We start from the raw sequence: 18,160 nt of genomic DNA on the forward strand, positions 1-18,160 counted from the left end.
AACCGTAATTTGTTTTTAGATCCTTATTTCAGCAGATGATGAGATGGAAGAATCAGATGCTGAAGAGGACCTGCGTAGACTGACCAACTTAAAGCCCATTAAGAAAAAGAAGCATCGTTTTGGTCTGCCTGTATGACACGTTCCCCGACCTGTGTATTTGCAGGTTTCATGGCAAAAACTTCAGTCAGTGGGTTTTGATGTTGCAATTGCATCTCCCTTTTCATACAAACTGACTTAAAAGCAAGGTCTACCAGCAGAATGCAAACAGTTGGAAGACTTCCAGTTCAGTTGCACTACAGACACACTGACCAATTATGCAAGAATGTCTTTTCATCATGTGTGGAAACCACAGTGTTAAGGACTAGTCGCTAAGGGGATTTGTATCTGACATTTCAGAGAAGATCATAGAAAACAGATACAGCAATCTCTCACTTATGGTTACTGATGATACAGTTTAAAATGTTCTCAAAAAGGCATCAGAATCAACTAAGTTAAAGGAGTGTGTTTTAGTACTAAAACTGGCTTTTGCAGCATAATTCCTAGAGCAGAATAGTTTATGGTTACAAGCTGTAACTTAACGTTATTTTTTTAAGTACAAATGTTTACTTGCTACCGGGTACCTATGGAACTAATAGGTGGAACAAAGATTTTTTTCCAAGTCTCCTCGAATATATTTGACTATTTTATATTTAAGTTATATTTTCATACAGTTGTATTTAAAGATTCTCTTTGTCAGAGAAAAGGGTGCAGTTCCCTTTTTTTGTGCAGAACACATCAAAAGATTTGTAGTGAAAATCTTATTTATCCTTGTGTCCTGGTTTAAGACAAAGGGATTGCAAAGGGAAAAGCTCTCTGTCACTGCTGAAGTCACCAAATATCACTAAAAATGCAGTCCTAAGTGTGCTTTTGACCACATAATTTGAAAATACCTTTTTTAATAGGAGGTGGTGTTTGCATATTTGACAAACGTGCACTTTAGTGTATAACAAAAATCTGTTGTGATAGGTTATTTGTGAAATGAATCTCTATGGATGACTAATTATTTCTGTTTCTGCAAGTCTCTTGTGTATACCTTTCGAATGACCCAAAAGAGATGGAACATTTCTTATACTTTTCCTTATATAGGGCCTGCGGTACAGGACCATGATCTGATTGAAGCAGTTGTGCTACAATATTGCAAATAATTCTGTCCCTTGTTTTTTGTTGGAAAAGCAATCTTCTATTTAATGTGTTTTTAAAAAAAAAAAAGATTTCTCCTGTTCAATTTCCATAAAGTCTGGTTATCCTTTAGTAATAAAAAAAAAAAACAAAACACAAAACCTCCAAGAGGTATAATACAGTTGTTACTACAGAATTTTTGTGATTTTCAGTGTCTTGTCTTCTGATAACTGACAACACGTGCTGGTCTGAAACCCAGCAGACATGTTTTCAGTGACATCCTCTTTCTTTGCATATTTTCTAAATGATTGTTTCCGACAGCTTTCCTTGCTTAGTTAAACCTTGTGCAGGACAAGGCGATGTGTCAAAGAGGTGACAACAGACCTTAATTGCAAATCTATTGTAGTATCTGGACATCAGAAATGTTCCAAGCCTTAAACCAAACAGTTTCATTGGAAAACTGCTCAGAACTTTTTAAGATTTTTTACATTTTTTATAGATTTACTAGGTCTTAATGTGATTTGTTATCCAGACCACTTAAATGGGGTTCTTGGGCCTTAGTAAATACTGAACTGTGCGCTCCCGTACTTACTTTCACTATTCCAGCATTCCTTTTCACTGCTTGGCTGCCGAGGTGAACACAATGTTCTGAGACTTCAGGTACACCTCAGCGTGTCCAGCCAGCTAGAAGGGACGTTTTACCAAACCTAACGTTTGTGAGTTTAGTTGAGCCACTGACCTCTGTTACTGTGCACTGAAATGTAATAACTGCAATAAGTTTAAGTACTAGTGTTTCTTTAGACTAAATCTAGAAACAAATGACAATGGAAGCTTAATTGAGTTATTCTGAAATGGGGGGTGGGGGGATGGGGAAATGTCCCTAATCAGTGTTGCCTCTGTTTTAGGTTTTTTGGTTTTTTTTCATTGATTGTGTGACTTGCGTCTGTCTTGACTATTTACCACTGGGCGGACGCATATCTCCGAAAGCACAGTACTTCAAGGAATACATTTTCATCAACAGAATAGTTTCATACAGCTCGTTTTTCCAAAGGGATTTAAGAGCTAGGACTGGCTCTTGTCACAAATGTCAGCATTTATTTTTTTAGCATAGGATTTGTTCTATTTCAGATAGTGAAATAAAGCTATTCAGCATGTGCTACATACCACTGCACAGCCATCACTGTCCTCGTCAACCATCAGAGATAACTGAGCAGCGCACACAAATTTAAATGTATGAGCTTTCATTTTATCTTCCTTTTCCCTCCTCCAGTTACTTAAATTATCAAAATTATTTCTATTTCTAGTCTCATGTTTAGTCTGTGATGTGTCAGTATAAAATTATGGCCTTAATCATGTAAAAATATTTGTTTTGAGCAGACCTCAAACTTATTGACCAAGTACAAAACAGTGTAAAGAACTATGGAGCAGTTTCTTGAAGATGGTTATAGCAAAGGTATATGAATGCCTAATTTTTCATGTCTTAGGTGCTTAAATGTCACTTGGTTTGAGATTTTGATATGCCTAGCAAGATGATGTAGTAAAGCACTATGAGCCAAAGAGACAGAAGTATTTTAAATACCACAGTAGTAACAGGAGGGCGTATCTTCAGAGGGGAAAAAACAGCTCTAACTTTCTCTACTAAGATAATAATTCTATTCACAACCTTAGCCAAATAACAAAAACTGGGGTTTTTTTCTATTCATTCTTTTTTGTCATGTGAAAAGAGATAGAAAATGTAAAACTGATGGTTTTCCTCTTTGTAAGATAAAAACTGGAATTGATGCAGTAGGTACAAGTAGGACAAGTGCTCTTGTCTGAAGAGCTTGTATGTGTGAGAAGGAAGTATGTGCCTAGTGCTTCACTATGTCTTACTATTCGTTGAAATGTATTGGCAGTACAGTCTGAAATAAATTTTTCATAAAGAGTTGATCCAGTAATAATATTACAATGTGACGATGTTTGCATTATCCTCAAATTGGCGCTCTAAATTTATGCCTGGTAAACGTACTTCAGGACAACTCATAGCAAAGGTTTAATTCAGGCCGTGCTTAAAAAAATGTGATTCTTTTTAATGAAAATAAGCTGTGTAGTATATGCCAAAGTAAGAGAAAGGGATTGTAACTTAGAGAAGAGACTCAGAAGTATTGGTGGAGATCAAATTTACCACGCGTGGTCAACCTAAATGTATTAACTGTTTCTAGTATCCAACCTGTGACACATCTGCATAAACTTAAAACACTGGTGTTGTCTAATACGTGGTTTTCAAGTTCTGGCTTTAATATGTTCAGGTCCCCTTGTCTTACTTTAAGTAGGTAAATGCTGTATGTTAACATTGCTAACTAAAATGTACTATAGCTTTTCTTCAGGGAAAACTCAGAAATTGAGTTGCAAATTAGAGCAATGCAAAGTGATCCCCTCCGGTGGGTGTCTGCTCCCATTCCAGCTGTGCCTGGGGAGGGAGGCGTGGGCTCTCACGCTCTGCTGAGAGCTGAGCATCACAAGGAATTTCTGCCACTGTGCTTGACTAACCCATGTTTGCAACTTCGCTGTGCTTTTTACAGGAGAAACCAGTAACGAAAGCGAATAAATTCAGCCACATCAAGTCAGAGTAGATCTACAGCATAGGCGTGCAAACTTTTTTAGGTAAAGTTTCCAGTTCAATTACTGAAAATGACTACTATGGTTTTACAAAGTAAAACTGCAGTATCTTTAAAAAAGGGACTCTTTTGTAGGTGTTTTTGTCTTGCGTGGGTATCCGTCTCAAACTGAATGTTGGGTTTGTTTGTAAGTAAATTCAGAGTATAGCCTATGTGAGCAAAACCAACAGCTGTATTCTGCTGCCCTCTGTTTGGACCATATTGTTTAATCAGTGGTGTTACCTTAAACTTTTAAGGGTATCTGATGTAATTACATTGTATAATGGTTTACAATAAAGTTTGACTTATTACAGATTTGTACACTTGTTTTATACTTGTTCTGTTTAAAAGTGTGCGTGTTTCAATGTTAATAATGTGCTGTTGTGAGAAGCAGGTTTTGCTACTGGAGTTTAACTTCAGAACTGCAGATCTAATTTTTTGCACTCTCATGTTGGTACTAATTTCAGTATATTCATTTACCTTAATAGCAAGTCCCATTTCAGTTGGAGGGACCACTCTTCTTAAGTAGCAAATTTTGTTTATGGCTGTAAGAATCCTTGCAAGCTCCTCTTGGATCTGTTCCCTGAGGAGGGTTTTTGCCCTCTGCGTGTGCACACGTGGAGAATAACTATCTGTATTTTCATATTGAAAAGAAAACCTTTGTGCAACCTGAGAGCTCCTGAGATTGCAGAACACTGACCTGAGGCCTTCTGGAGTGTAGGATGTTGTTAAAGTGCTTTAATCACACAGCTGATTATCACAGCCTGTTCAAGCAAAGCCAGACCTTTTGGTCATTTGCAACATGAATGTGTAAACTTAGAAGTTTCTGAATTTACCTCGAATGTCCTGCCCCTTGGCAGAGGCATGGCCTAATTCAATAACTTGTTAACCTGTTTTATCTTCTGTTCCCCTTCTGATTTGTTTGCAGCAGGTAGCAGAAATGCAAGCTGAGGGAAGATGTCTGAGGAGCCTGTTGAGAAGTTTGCTTGTGCAGTGCCTTGTATCACAGAACTCATGTAGTACCTCCTCGGAGGCAGAAAAGGGCCACGTTGGGATGTCTAGTTCTAGGACCAAGTAGCCTCTCTGACCCCTGTCCCCAGAGGGCAACCTGCTGGAGATGACCAATGTCTTCCTTGCTTACTTTAATCTCTGCTACTTCCCAAAACCATGCAAAAGGGGAAGGGGGAAGCAGTGCTGATTCTTTTCTGTGTGATGAAGACATCACTCCTACATGCTATCTATGTAGTGCAGGGTTGCCTCTTAAGCTCCAGGGAAGCAGCTTCTTTGATTGCCAAAGTGTCTGCAGCAAGCACTTGGACTTCCCTTATTATACCCAACAAAATGAGTGTAGCCTAGCTTGGTTTTTTCTGTTTTGTTGGGCAGAAAGATGCCATCTTAACCCTCCCGGTTCCCTGTAGGTATGGTAAGGTGTCTATCATCAGTTTTCCAGAGTGCTGGAGGAATGGAGGACAAGGTAGGACAAGAGCTGGCTCACTGTGAGGCTGTAACATGACCATATGCAGGTGATCAATTTTTTTTTTTTTAAAGGCTGCAAATGGCAAGAGGTTGATACCTTTATGCCAGAATAGAGCAGAAATCCTGTTCTTGGTGAGCTGCTGTTGCTATCAACCCTTCCTATCTTGGTGGGAGCAGTTACTTTGTACAATAGAAAAAAAAATTGTATTTTTCCTAAAATTGATGGCTTTTTCTTCTGCGTTGTTAAGCTACTGATAGGTACTGCTGTTCCACAGAAACATTTCCTCTAGTCTACTAAGCTGTGGGTTTAAAATAGAAATTCAACATGAGGAATGGCTAAGTACGTAACATTCAAACTGCTGCTTAACCAACAAATAATTCCCCTAGTAGTCACGTAAAGGAAAGCATCTTCTCAGGCCTGGAAAGAATTCAACTTAAAGGCAAAATGGGCACCCGGAGGCCTGGGGGATAGTTGACACCTGACAAATCCCGTAGTCCTGATCGTATGGCGCTAGTGCTGTAGTACTGATGTAATGTTTCCATAGTGAAATATAGCTATTTTATTTTACCTCCTGTGCTTCTCTCTGTAGCCTAAACAAAACAGGTGGAGCTTGAGAAAAGGCCAGGACAGATTTCTATCACTACAGCAGTCGATGTTTCTAGTAAAAGATGTTTGGAGGTCTGCCATATCTGCCTTCCTCGTATTAACATATCTGGCTGGAGTTTTGGGTCTTTGTAGGTGTTGAGTGCAGTCACAGAGGCTGATTTTCTTTTTTTTTTGCATGATGCGAAGAATTAATGTAAAAAAAAAAAAAAAAAAAAAAAAAGAGGGAAACAACCCCCCACCCAGCCCTCTTCTGGTAATAAATATTAGAATTCATCCTTAGAGCTTATTTTTTTTCTATTTAATTAAAAAATTGTTTAGAGAACAAATCTTAAAAGTTCTGGAAAAGGTTTTACTGCTGTCAGCAGGTACAGTGGGGAACACTGAATTTATTCATGTCTGAGTAAGCTATTCCTATACAGATGACAGGTGAAATGATTAAACTTACTAATACTGCTGTGAGTAGAAAGTGATTTTACCCTCTCAGTTGTGTAAGAGCCAGCATCAGAGCAAGCTCAGCAATAGGACTGTAAGGGTAAAACCATATCCTATTTTATTAACTCTCCAAAACACACAAAATACACTTCTGTGAAAGATCCCTGTGAAAAAGCGATTTAGGGCACAATGTTGTGCTTCAGATGTTAGGTTTATATAATCTTTAGCGAATGCGTATTTTGTTACACTGGGAAAGACAGACACACCCTGTCTTTTTCTTTTCTCTCATCAAGAGAATTCAGAGTCTCTTTTGTGTCCATCACAAAGTTTTGCCTTTTAAAGTTACAAATAAAGCCCCACTGGGCTCCCCGGGAAGTCGTTATGTAGTGATCGGGCTTCCCCGCGGTCCCGCTGCCACAGCTGTCTGCTCTCGTCAGTCCCCAGGCGCAGGGCGCAGTGAATGCTGCAAACCCTAGTCATCGCTAAGAATAAACCTTTCAACAACAACAGCCTCTGTCAACCTGAATCCTGGGTTCTGGTTTGGGAAAATGACCCAGCTAATGACTTCATGTTAGGTGCTCTATATAAGTCGAGGAAAAAAACAGGCTTTCGCAGAGCGCACAGGCTGGATTTAATCAAAGCCGGGAAACGACCTCGGAAGGGATTACAGTCGAGTGAGCACCGCAGTTATGTCACAGGTACGGGGAGATCTGTATGAGGCTGGCTCTCGTCGGAGCAGGGTGCCCGACAAATGTTACTGGTTTAGATGGTTTGCTTGGAATAGCTTTTTAGCAAGTTACTCTTGTTAACCAGTGAATTTGGCTTTTCTGCTCTATGTGACTTGCTTGATTATGTTGAAGTATTTAAATGCTCTGTTTATATATTATAAAGTGTGCTGCTGTGTAAAAGCTTCATGTAGTAACCTGCAGGAAAAGAGAGTGCATGACTGAAAATTGTAACTCTTAGGATATGATATCTGAGACTGAAATTTTGTGTTACACACTTTTATGTTCATTTTGTAACTAATGGTTTGTCTTTACTGTGTTACCCAACAATCAGTGTTTCAAAGTGATCTTAAAATTAGCTCAGAAATGTTGTTTTTCACGTAAGTGTTCTGTTTTCAACACAAGCTATGTGTGCCTGGCAGTTTTCCGCAGCATGAGAGTTTTACATGGTGGATGGGATGGAGAGTTAGAACATGGGGCGGATAGAAGAGCACAATCCTTCGACCACACAGAGTAACTCGGTTCGGCTTATTTTCTTTACTCCGAAGAAAAAAAGACAATCATGTGTCTTGTAAACCAATACTTTTTGACTCATGACAGGAGGAGATAAAGCGCAGGCTGCACTGCTGTGCCAGCTGGGGATGGCTCTGGCAAACCCTGCTTACAAACGCACTTGCGCTGGGAGCGATTAACAGCGTGCGGCTGCCACGGTGGCAGCTGCTGGTGCTGGCAGGTCCAGGGCTCACCTCGGTGGCTGACAGTAACCTTTCCGTGTGGCATCTTTGCATTTTAGCTGGGGGCCAGCTAATCCACAGCAGCTGTCCTGCTGGAAATTCCACCTGTAATCAAAGCATGAGAGGTTTCATTTTAAAATAACTGGGTGAAATTCAACAGTTCTGCTCAACCTGGTTGTGTCTCGGTGCATCTCAAGTGCCTCCTTTCCTTACCCCATCCCCAAGAAGTCCCTTGTCCCGGCGGAAAGAAGCCTTACAGTTGTTGTCTCTTGCCAATAATGAGTGAAGGACCTTAGCAGGTTTCATATTCCTGTTAACAAAACAAGGGGGGGTTCCCTTTCTGTGTTGGAGCCAACACCGGTCTGTATTGGTTGCCTGTGGACCTTGGGGGACTGTTCCCATCACATGCCAATTTTCATCACAGGTGAACAAATGAAACCCTGGCTGTTGGGATGTTTGGTTAACCAGCTAACTGAACAAAAGCTGTTGAGGATCTTGAAGGGTTTGCTACCACCCTTTCCCCTTGCTTGCTTTGGCTACTCGTAGAGTGTTTTCCCCAGAGGTCTTGTGAATGTTTTGTTTCCCACAACACATGCGAGTGGGATTGACAGCGAGCTATTCTGAGCGTTCCTGGGAATTTACAGCCAGCAGGAAACATGCCGAAGGCTCCAGTGCAGCCAGCCCGTCCCTGCCCAGAGCCAGGCATGCAGCGCGCTGTCTCTGCAAGCCCCCTGGCTCTCGCTGCTCCAGCCATTCGCAGGCCTTGAGGGATTTGTTTCCCTCCACAACTGTTTTTAGCTTTACAGGCAGTGGCCTAGAAACGTACAAGGGGGCTCCACGACTGCCAAAACCCAAATATTAAAAGCCCCACGTATGTAGCGACAGTCAGAGAAGTTTCTTGTTGATGGTTCAGTGTACAAATCCGTTAGAGTTGGAGTGTGTGGGTCTTTTACTCTTTTTAATCACATCTCCTGTGCGCCTGCACCCTGCCGCGAGGTCTGCCTGGTGGGACCTTGGCAATTGGTCCTTGAAATAGTAAACTGAAGAGGGAATGTTAATGGTGCTGACTGCTGCTGATTGACATTGTCTGACTTTGAAGTGCTGGTTTAAAGGTAGGGATAGGCTGATACGATCCCATATTACCCTGATTTTCTTCTAGTAAGATAAACTGTAAACAGATTAGTACTTGGATGTTCCAGTGCACCACTTGATGATGCATCTGTTTCTGTATTAGATTTCCTTCTCCTTCTTTGGGTTCTGACTCCAGTGTTTCAGGTGTGTTCAGTACACGCTTGTAGACAGCCTGTTGAGTGCTCAGATACTTTTGTTTCCGAAATTTAAGATCAATAACTATGGGTCAAGTGTTAAGTTTATTCCAGCTAAATCAAGCCAGATTTCAGAATCTCTGACCAATTTCCTAAAGAAGTAGTGAGTAGACTGAGGCACAAGCACAATTTAGTAATGAATTTATTTTCCTTCCCAAACACAGGACAGATTCTTGAATTACCAGTCTGTACTTGCAGAAAAGGCCAGGCAGGACTGGACAGAGAAAATTTAAAAGTAAATTTAAAAAAAAAAAAAAAAAAAATTACACAATCCACTGTCTCTTTCAAAGGCTGTACAATTAGAAGACAATTTCAGAATGGAACAGTAATAGTGGCAACAGATTTTGGGAAGAGCAGTGAAACCATGGTTGTGCAAAGATCTGGAGTAGCTGAGTGTGCAGTCTCAGAATTGAAATAGGCAGAATATTGTGTTAGCAACCTCTGTATGTTAAGGCAGCTTTGTTCCCTATGCTTCTAAACACAAAATACTGATGGGTGGGCAATACATCTGTTTCTTAGCCAGCCCCTGTGAAAAAGAAGCGTCCTCCAGTGAAGGAAGAAGACCTCAAAGGAGCCAGAGGAAACCTTTCCAAAAATCAGGAAATTAAATCCAAAACCTACCAAGTGATGAAGCAGTGTGGTAAGTCTCCTTGATGGAAACGACTAAGCAGTCTTCCAAAGTAAAACATCGACTTAATTGCTCTTTCCGAGTGAAAGGGTGCGCCTCTGAAAGAGCAGCCAGCAGCGCGCTTGCCGACCCGGGCCTGGCTGTGCAGGGACTTGGCATCCATCCCCTTGACGGCACCAAGAGGTGCCAGCAGGGCTCTGCTTGGAGCGATCGTTCTCCCTGCCTGGACAAAGCGGGAGGGAGAGCCCTGACTTTGCCTTCTGAACCAGGGTTCAAACCAAGCCCTGGGCCCATAGTCAATGTCAGTGCCCAGGTTGAAGATTGGAGGTTTGGTCTTAGATTAGGGGATTTCTGGCCTCTCAACTGGATGAATTTGATGTGTTTGAGATGCAGCAGAAATTGGGGGGGGATAAAGGGCAGAAGGTGAGAGAGAAGAGAGTGGCTGTTGCACTGAACACCCCTGGTACTCTGGTTTTGTGTTGCTTTTCCATCACCAGTGGGAGAGTATAAGAAAAAATGATGAATTTTAACCCCTTTTCAGCATAACAGCCTGGACCTCAGTAGTTTCCAAGTTTCTAAAGCACCTGCATGGATTTGGGGCCAGTCAATGGCAGCGACCACCTATAGGTGTCCCATGCTTGGGGTGGGAGCGCTGTGCTTTAAGGTTTGGGAAGTTGGTGGACAGATGAAATATTTATCAAATGTGTACATATGTATTTCAGCAGCACTAGTTTTACTCCCCAAATCTGGTGTCCTACTTCACTGATTGCCTCTCCTGGTTTTCTTTTCCAAGAACAAATGGGCTCTGCAGCACCCTCCGTATTCAGCCGGGATCGGACAGGGGGTGAAACAGTCTTTGAGAAACCGAAAGAAGCGCCGGCCAAGAGCGTCTTTGGCTGATGGCGGAGCTGGATGTGTCTCACCCAGATGATTGTCGTAACTTTTCCCAAACCTCTGCCCCTTACACTAAAGTCACTGTAGACCTAAGTAACTAATTTCTACTGTAAGTCATTAAGTAGGGAATAGACTCATGTCAAAGGGTACAACTTCCATGTTGATTTTTATTATATGCTTTCTTTCTATATGTTGAACGGTGTTTGCTATAATGGTTTAATAAAAAAAGGCTGTTGGACACAACTTGGCACACTGGTGACTAATTTCAATTTAGGCTTAGGTTAACTCTGTAGGCACTTTAGTGTTACAAGCTATGATCTAGTCTGTCAAACGCAAAAAATAAACATCCAGATGACACAGTTTTATCATCAGTGTAATTTCTTCGTGCTGTGCCCTGACCAAGAGGGAGCTGAGGAGGAGCTGGTCGAAGGGGCGTCACAGAAACCTGGAGACTTCACCCAAATCTGTTCTGACTGCAGTGGTGCCCCGGCGAGGCCCCTTCGGGCTGGGGTGTGCCGTGGGTGGCGGCCTTCCCCTCAGGGCCTTCCCCTCAGGGCCTTCCCCTCAGGGCCTTCCCCTCAGGGCCCTCCTTCCCCTCACCGCCCCCAGGGCAGCAGCGTAATGGCTTCCTCACGAGCGGCTCTGCCAGGAGGTGAGATGGCGGGCTGTCGGTGTGCCCCAGCGCCGAGGGAGGGCTTCCAGCCCCTTCCCCAGCGGCTTTTTCCTCACATCCCGTTGGATCAAGTGAGAAGTGGGCTGACAGACCAGCAGCACAGGTGCCATGTCCCGCCTGCCTGAGGAGCCAAACGACCCGCTGAGCATCTCTGTGCAAGAGCAAACCCACTCTGAGTGGCAGTTGGTTTTTTGCAACTCAGTTTACATCTTGATTTGCTGCATTAAACGTCAAACCTGGTTTTCCCCCAGGGTATAAACTGGAATATTTCCCTTCAGTTGGACCTTTGCGCTCAAACACAGCTAATCCTCTGCTTTGTTGGCACCTGCCACACTTTCCACAAACCCTGAGTCCCTGGCCGCATGTCCGGGGACGGTAAGGTAGGTGCTACCTTTATTTAAAGAATTACTTCAATTTTGCACAGGCTAGACCTGATTAAGATATGGAAGTGCTATCAAAGGTCACTGTGCACCATGAAGAATATCATCTTTATCTTTTGTGTCCCAAACACTTGAACAGATAAAATGTGCCAACATCTACAAAGCTCCCAGAGATGCTGTGGAGCGGGGCACACGTAAGGCAGCAGCAAATCCTTTGGGTTTAAGGGGGAGGTTTCCTTAAAAAAGTAAAGATATTGCTGGTGCATTGCCCTGCCCTGTTTTTTTCACTTTCAAAGAAAGATTGTTATTGCAGCCAAGACACTGCCTCCTCTCTCTGCTGGCCACCATTTCTCCATGGGGCCCAGGCTCCTCACAGGTAACTCTGCACAGACTTTCCCTCTGAGAAGGACTCCTTCCAGAGCTTTGAAGATAAAAACAAAACACAGTGGAAAAAAGTTCCCACCCTGATAACACTGGAGCTTTAGGTTTAACAAACCCTCCTTAATGTGTGATGAGAAGTTGTCAGGAGGGTGTTGATTAATTAGAGAAATGGAGAGGGACAAGTGGGGCAAAATGATGTTATTGCTTTCTTTTGTACAGTACAAGTGAATGGATATTGCAAATTTACTAGACTGGGTAGCAGGAGAGGGGGGTGCTGTGTTTCAGACCTGGCTTCACGTATGTTGGTGCCTATTTAGCAAAGCACAGAAACCTCAGTGTCCCAGAGACTTGCAGCGCGGATGCAGCAGGGAAGAAAGGTAAATTATCTGCTTGGATAAACTTGGGATTTTGCTAACAGCTTTATTTCCAGGATGTCCTCAGGTTCAATTATTTGTGATGCTTCCCAGTGTGACAGTAAGTGCTCAGGACCAGGGATCTTTTTTCTTTTTCTGTCATTTAAGATGGACCTCATCTAAAAAATACACATTGGAGATAAAAGTGTATCCCTGGGACAAAGTCGCTCCCCATTTGTGACAGCAAGGTCTGTGCTCTTCTGTATGAATTGCAGGAATCCTCCCATGTCCCCAGCCTTGCTGCTGGGAAAGTTACTGGCTGCAGGACAGGAGATACTTGTAGGTGAGAGGAACAAATATAAAGCTGCCTGGAGAAATTTTTGTCATCTTTTTCTTCATCCTTGCGAATCTAATAAGTCCGATCATGGAAAATGTATTTTCTTCCTTTTTTTTCCCTCATTTTTGTAATGAGAAATGGTGACAGAGAAGTGTCTGAACAAAGCCCCAGGGTTTTGAGTTTTTAGGTCATTTTGCCCTCAAAAGTGTTTCCTGTTGCGATGGTGGATTTGGATCCTCCAAGGTGATCTGAAGTCATTTCACAGCATGTTCATTCCTCAGAGTAAGAACCCTGGGTGCTGCAGGATTGGTGCCCAGTGCCCCAGCAGCGATGGGCCCTGGACACCACCTGGCTGTCGTTGGCGGCTTGTACAGAAACAGGGCACGGTGCTGGAGCCTGGGGACACGGCTGAGCACGAGACTCTCCTGTAGCCACTTCAGCAAGCCACAAAGGGATGTCACAGCTTCCCTGGGTGCTGGCCGGCTCCATGCACCCAGGAGTGGGGCAGAGCCGACCACGCAGCCTAAATCTGTGCAGTTAAAGCAGCTCTTCAACGTCTGTGTGATTTTACATGTGGGTATTAGAAAACCGATGACAGATCCACTTAATTAAAGCTAAAGCTTTGGCTCCTGGGGATCTTAGGCCACTAAGTGTATAATCCTGTGTATTTTAAGGGATTAAATCATTACACGAGTTGTAGAAGTTAATCAAATGTATAGCAGGTTTAGTTTTTCTCTGTTAAAATATACATATTTACATGTCCTGCTATAAACAATATAGTATTTGCAAGTAGTATAAATAGTCTGCCTGCAAGAAGTGAAGTTTATTTTTAAAAAAGGTATCAACATGAGGCATAGGAATGGCTTGTGACAGTTTGCTCCCTGACCCCCGTTTCTCACCTTGATTTCCCCAGTTGTAGAGCTGAGGAGATGAACTTTTGAAATGGGTTCTGCCCAGGGTCTGTTTACCCCACTGCCTAAAAAACCAATTATTTCCCCACAATGTGTTTAAAATGCTTTGTAGAAGAGGCTGACGTTCCAACTACTTGGATGGAGAAATATCTTTTAAATAGTCATGAGAGCTGTCTTGCGTTAGAAGACTACCTAAACACCACATGAGTGAGCACATATTTTAGGAATTATGTTAGTATAACACTGTCCATAATTATAGGTGTATAAAATTGGACTTTCAAGAGAATTTCTTTTTCCAGAGCTACAAGCCAACCTTTGACCAACAAAAACTTCACAGGAACTGCTCAAAGTTCCTGTTGGATGAAGATTTTATTATAAAATAGGAGGTGAAAAGAGTCATCCCACTCAGTTTCCAGGTAAATTCAGGTGCAGAGCTCTCCCAGCACTACCCTTCTGTGCAAACAGCCCCGCTGAGCACACGGGTTAAAGGCAGAATTTGCAGAATCTCCGGCTGGATACGTGGCAGCTGTGTTAGGGCCGGACGAGGCCAAATGCGCTCCCCTGCACGGCTGTTGTTGCGCTGGTTTTTGGGTGGTTTGTGTCTTCGTTGTACACTTACAGACACGTACGTACAGGCACCGACTTAGCATCTCTCTCCCTAGGGAGTCCAGGCAAGGTCTGATTACTTTGTTTTTACTGTTTAGCTAAAGACAAGCCACAACTGACTTTGCTATTTGACAAACAAGGATTATGGCTTGTCAGAGGAAAAAGGGATGTTTCAAGAGGGCCACTCCATACCTCGCATGGGCTGGTTGGGCAGGGAGGCCCAAGGTTTGAAGAAGTCACCAGCTGTAAAATCTCATGTGAATGTTGCATCTCTTGGCAATCTCCAAATCTCTGAAGTGCTTGAGATAACATTAAGGATGTGCCCTTTCAAATTATTGCTGTTGGATACGGTAGAGATTCATGCATCCAAAAATGCAGCTTGTTGCACAGACCAGTGCATCTGCCTGTAGGATTTCACGTGCCACAGTGAGATCTAAGTTTAAAAAGAAAACATAAGGATTTTTTAACTTTATGCATTATGAAACATTAAAATTCTAATGTTTAACAGCAAAGATCTGTTGGAAAAATAAACGCTAACCAAGTCCAAGTTTTACCTATGTTTAACATGTAAATATTAAGTTTCTGGGTCTCTTCAAAGTCTACATAATATCCTCAAGTACAAGTTACTCATTAACTGATTAAGATAAACCGAGTTCTCATTTGAAAGTCTGGTCTTTCCAAAATGGAGGAGAGAACATTGCTCGCATTGACGGTCTTTTCCTCACTTGTAGTATTAGCAGAAACTATTGCTCAAAAGGTATTTGCTCTATTTTTTTTTGTTTGCTCATTTGGTGATCCGGTGGTATCATGGTAGCCGGCCAGGTAACACAGGTAACCACCACCTGTGGAGTCTCAGGTGTATTGTGTCGTGATTTCAGAGCTTTGGGTTCTTTTAAGGCCTTTTTGGTTGTTTGTTTGGGCTGTTATAGTATAAATGTGACAGGAGAGCATTTGCAGGTGTGTCTGATCATGCTCTTCCCCAGGGATGTAAAATACCAAATTTGAGGGATCAGTGGATCTCCCTCAGCCTCTGGATGAGGTTTGGATCTTGACACGGTGCTTTTACAGCAGGACCAAACGAGGACTGTTGCAGTGCCAGGAGGTTTCTGACAGGTGTTTAATAATTTATATGGAACAGAAAAGAGGGGAGTAGACAGTTATTTGTACCATCTGGAGGAGCAAACTGTGTTTTGTATCATCTTGGGGTGCATGCTACTGGACTTATTTTAAACATATTAGAGAAACGGAGGAAGCCTTATGTTGGAAGGTTTTTATTTCCATTGTGCCTATTCAGAAAAGTGTGAAATGCGACTGAAATGCAGGCGGGTTTCTGGGAGGCAGGGACAGGACTTGTGGCTGCTGCAGGGGTGGCCGAGGGCTCTGCAAGAAGCCGTGGATGTGGTGTATGGGCCTGCGGTGCCTTGGGGAGCGGCTGCAAGTCGCTCCCTACTACTTTCGGGTACACACCCAGGGCTGGTCCTCTCCTGCCTCCTTCGCTAAGGGCACAGTGATGCCCCTCACTATGCTGCACCCTGCCGCGTGCCCGTTTGTGCTGGTCACCGCCTAAAACGCTGCTGGGGCTGGGAAAGGGCAGGGGGTGCAGGTCCCCGTTCCTGCAGCGTCCCTTTGACACGTGATGGTGGGGTGGATTTTGCACAGGGTAAGTTTTGCACAGGGCAAGATCCTGCTGTGCTGGATGGATGCTGCATGGGCAGCGATGGCCACCACGTGCCTGCGCTGCCCCAGTGAGCCACGACTTGGGGCTCGGGGCTCCTCAGTCATGGCAAAACCTCCCCTCCGAACATGCCACAGGCAGGTTTGAGCATGGCAGGGCCGCAAACGTGAGCAGAGATGCTCGGGGATACTCGGAAAGCCTTTGGGAAGAGACACTTCTGGGAGAGACAGCCCCAGCCCTGGCAGGGAGGGCTCCAGCTGGGGGTGGGCAGCAGGGAGGCACCCAAGCAGGATCAGGAAATTGTTCCCTTGATGAATATTTTTGGGTTTATCCCATTGTCCTGAATTGTCAGTAGGCATCAGGAGCACGCTCTGGCAATGTATAATGAAAAAAGGAACAGCCATCCATTACTTACATGGCATTGGCTGTGACACCTCCTGCCCGGATGCCCGAGCACAAAGCTGTGGTCCCAGCTTCGTATTGAATGGCCGTTTTAGCTTGATTAAACTTTTGAATTTCAGCCAGTGCCCTAACTAAGAAGAGGTCAGTGGATGCTAGTAATTGGTGAATGAAGTACAGGAGATGAATTATCAAAATAACTAAAGACCAATTAGCCATTCAAAAGATTTGTGAGGCTGGAAAAGTGAAAACAGAAGTGCGATGATCTGCTTTGATGCTGAGCTTTTTTATTCTAATAAACTATTGGACTATTGTGAGGCTGGTGATGCCCAGATCAACCCTTCTTAGTGTCACTGCTGAAATGCAGGTGGGGCCTTTAAAACAGACATCCCAAACGCAAAAGGAGGGTGTTTACAGAGCAGGTGGTCCAGACAGTTCCCAGCCCAGGCAGCCTGTGGAGTGTTCCTGGGCAGGTCCAGGACAGTGCCCTCCTGCCTCGGGCCTTGGGAGCCCTGGAAGCACCAGACCAGGAGAAACACAAGCGCTCAAAGGGCATCCCTGCTTGTGCAACCAGCGAGGGGTTGGAGGCCCACGCGGGGTTTCAAACCTACTAAACATTGTATGTGACACCAGGCACCGAGCTGAAAAACATACAGCAAAGTCAACAGCTGGGAGAGCAAATAAATAGTCACGCAAAAAGCTAGCAGGTCTCTTTCCATGGGTCGAGCGCTTAAAGAGGCATCTGATTTTTCTGAGGTTAATCTTAGGTGATGTATTGGGGTGACACAGCAGCTGCTTCAGAATAACCCGAGGAGAGAAGACCACAGAAAAAGGCTCAACAGAAGCCTTCTGTGGAATGACAACACGCAGAGGTAGCTGCAGATTTTGTGTGGGGCTGTGGTCGCAGCTGCAGAAATGTGAATAAGCCGATGGCCAGCCTGGTCATGAACAATTCCCCCTCCCTAATTCCAGCCGGACCTTCTAACAGTTCATTCCTTCATCAAACTTTTCCGATAACATCACCCAGGTAAGGACTGCTCAAGAGCAAAAACTGAGTGTTCCTGTTTCAGCCTGTTTTTTTTTTCCCAGCATGCTATCGAAATCTACAGCCTCCACGTGGACTGCAAGGTCACGTCGCGATTTGCTCATACTGTCATCACCAGCAAAATTGTCAACCGAGCTAATGAGTCCAGAGAGGCGACCTTTGAAGTGGAGCTACCCAAGACAGCCTTCATCACCAACTTCTCCATGTAGGACCAGTCCTTGCCCGTGGTGTGGAGGAGGCAGCTCTGGGGATGGGGGGCGTTTCATCTTTCTTCTCAGGAGCTGCTGAGCGAAAAGCACAAAGAGCTGAGCTCTGGAGAGCCCTGCACAAATGCTCTGTGGGGCAAAGTGGTAGGCAGCCAAATAGAAGGAAGGTGCCCAGGGCCAGGGCGAGGCTGCCTGCTGCACGGGGTGGGTGACAAACGTGCTCGGTGGTCGTGTTGCTCCTGCTCCAGCCTCCCCGCGACCCTGCAAGGAGGAGGGCTGTGTTGTGGTGGTGGCCCCTGGCATTCTCCTGGTCGGGGAGGGATGAGAGGGCCAAACAGTGTCCCCTGCTCATGCCCAAGGGCCACAAAGTGCAGTGTTCCTCTTGTTTCTTTCCCCAGTGCCTTCTGTCTAATATTAATTAATTTTTATGGAAACCAAACAGGTCCGTTGACGGTAAAGTATACGCGGGAATAATAAAGGAGAAAGCTTCTGCTCAAAAGGAATACGACACGGCAGTCTCGCGTGGGCAGAGCGCCGGCCTCGTCAAGTACGTTGCTGTCCTGAGTAAGGCTGCTCCAA

At 44.1% G+C, this 18,160-nt stretch overlaps 3 protein-coding genes across 3 annotated transcripts in view; all 3 read left to right on the plus strand.

The window, feature by feature from the left end:
• Positions 1–136, plus strand: part of LOC104079814 (transmembrane protein 110) — a gene marked incomplete at its 5' end in the record, with an annotated part of 15,027 nt that extends 14,891 nt beyond the window's left edge. Inside the window, one exon of the mRNA XM_009581974.1 lies at positions 20–136. Coding sequence (XP_009580269.1) covers positions 20–136 — 117 coding nt within the window. The remainder of the gene's footprint in view (positions 1–19) is intronic.
• A 6,840-nt stretch (positions 137–6,976) lies between these two features.
• MUSTN1 (musculoskeletal, embryonic nuclear protein 1) lies at positions 6,977–10,702 on the plus strand. The gene is made up of 3 exons (XM_009581951.1): positions 6,977–7,007; positions 9,613–9,733; positions 10,515–10,702. Exons 1-3 carry the CDS (start codon positions 6,999–7,001, stop codon positions 10,619–10,621), a joined length of 237 nt encoding a protein of 78 aa, XP_009580246.1. The 5' UTR covers positions 6,977–6,998; the 3' UTR covers positions 10,622–10,702.
• A 4,236-nt stretch (positions 10,703–14,938) lies between these two features.
• ITIH4 (inter-alpha-trypsin inhibitor heavy chain family, member 4) overlaps positions 14,939–18,160 on the plus strand; it is an 18,986-nt gene continuing 15,764 nt past the window's right edge. Inside the window, exons 1-3 of the mRNA XM_009581985.1 lie at positions 14,939–15,013; positions 17,420–17,580; positions 18,024–18,128. Of these exons, the coding sequence (XP_009580280.1) occupies positions 14,939–15,013; positions 17,420–17,580; positions 18,024–18,128 (341 nt within the window). The remainder of the gene's footprint in view (positions 15,014–17,419; positions 17,581–18,023; positions 18,129–18,160) is intronic.

This window comes from Fulmarus glacialis, unplaced genomic scaffold (assembly GCF_000690835.1).
Source record: "Fulmarus glacialis isolate BGI_N327 unplaced genomic scaffold, ASM69083v1 scaffold5710, whole genome shotgun sequence".
NCBI lineage: Eukaryota > Metazoa > Chordata > Aves > Procellariiformes > Procellariidae > Fulmarus > Fulmarus glacialis.

Coding starts and splice junctions, on each gene's coding strand:
- MUSTN1 (XM_009581951.1), top strand. Junction 9,734..10,514: donor CCAAGTGATGAAGCAGTGTG/GTAAGTCTCCTT, acceptor TTCTTTTCCAAG/AACAAATGGGCTCTGCAGCA.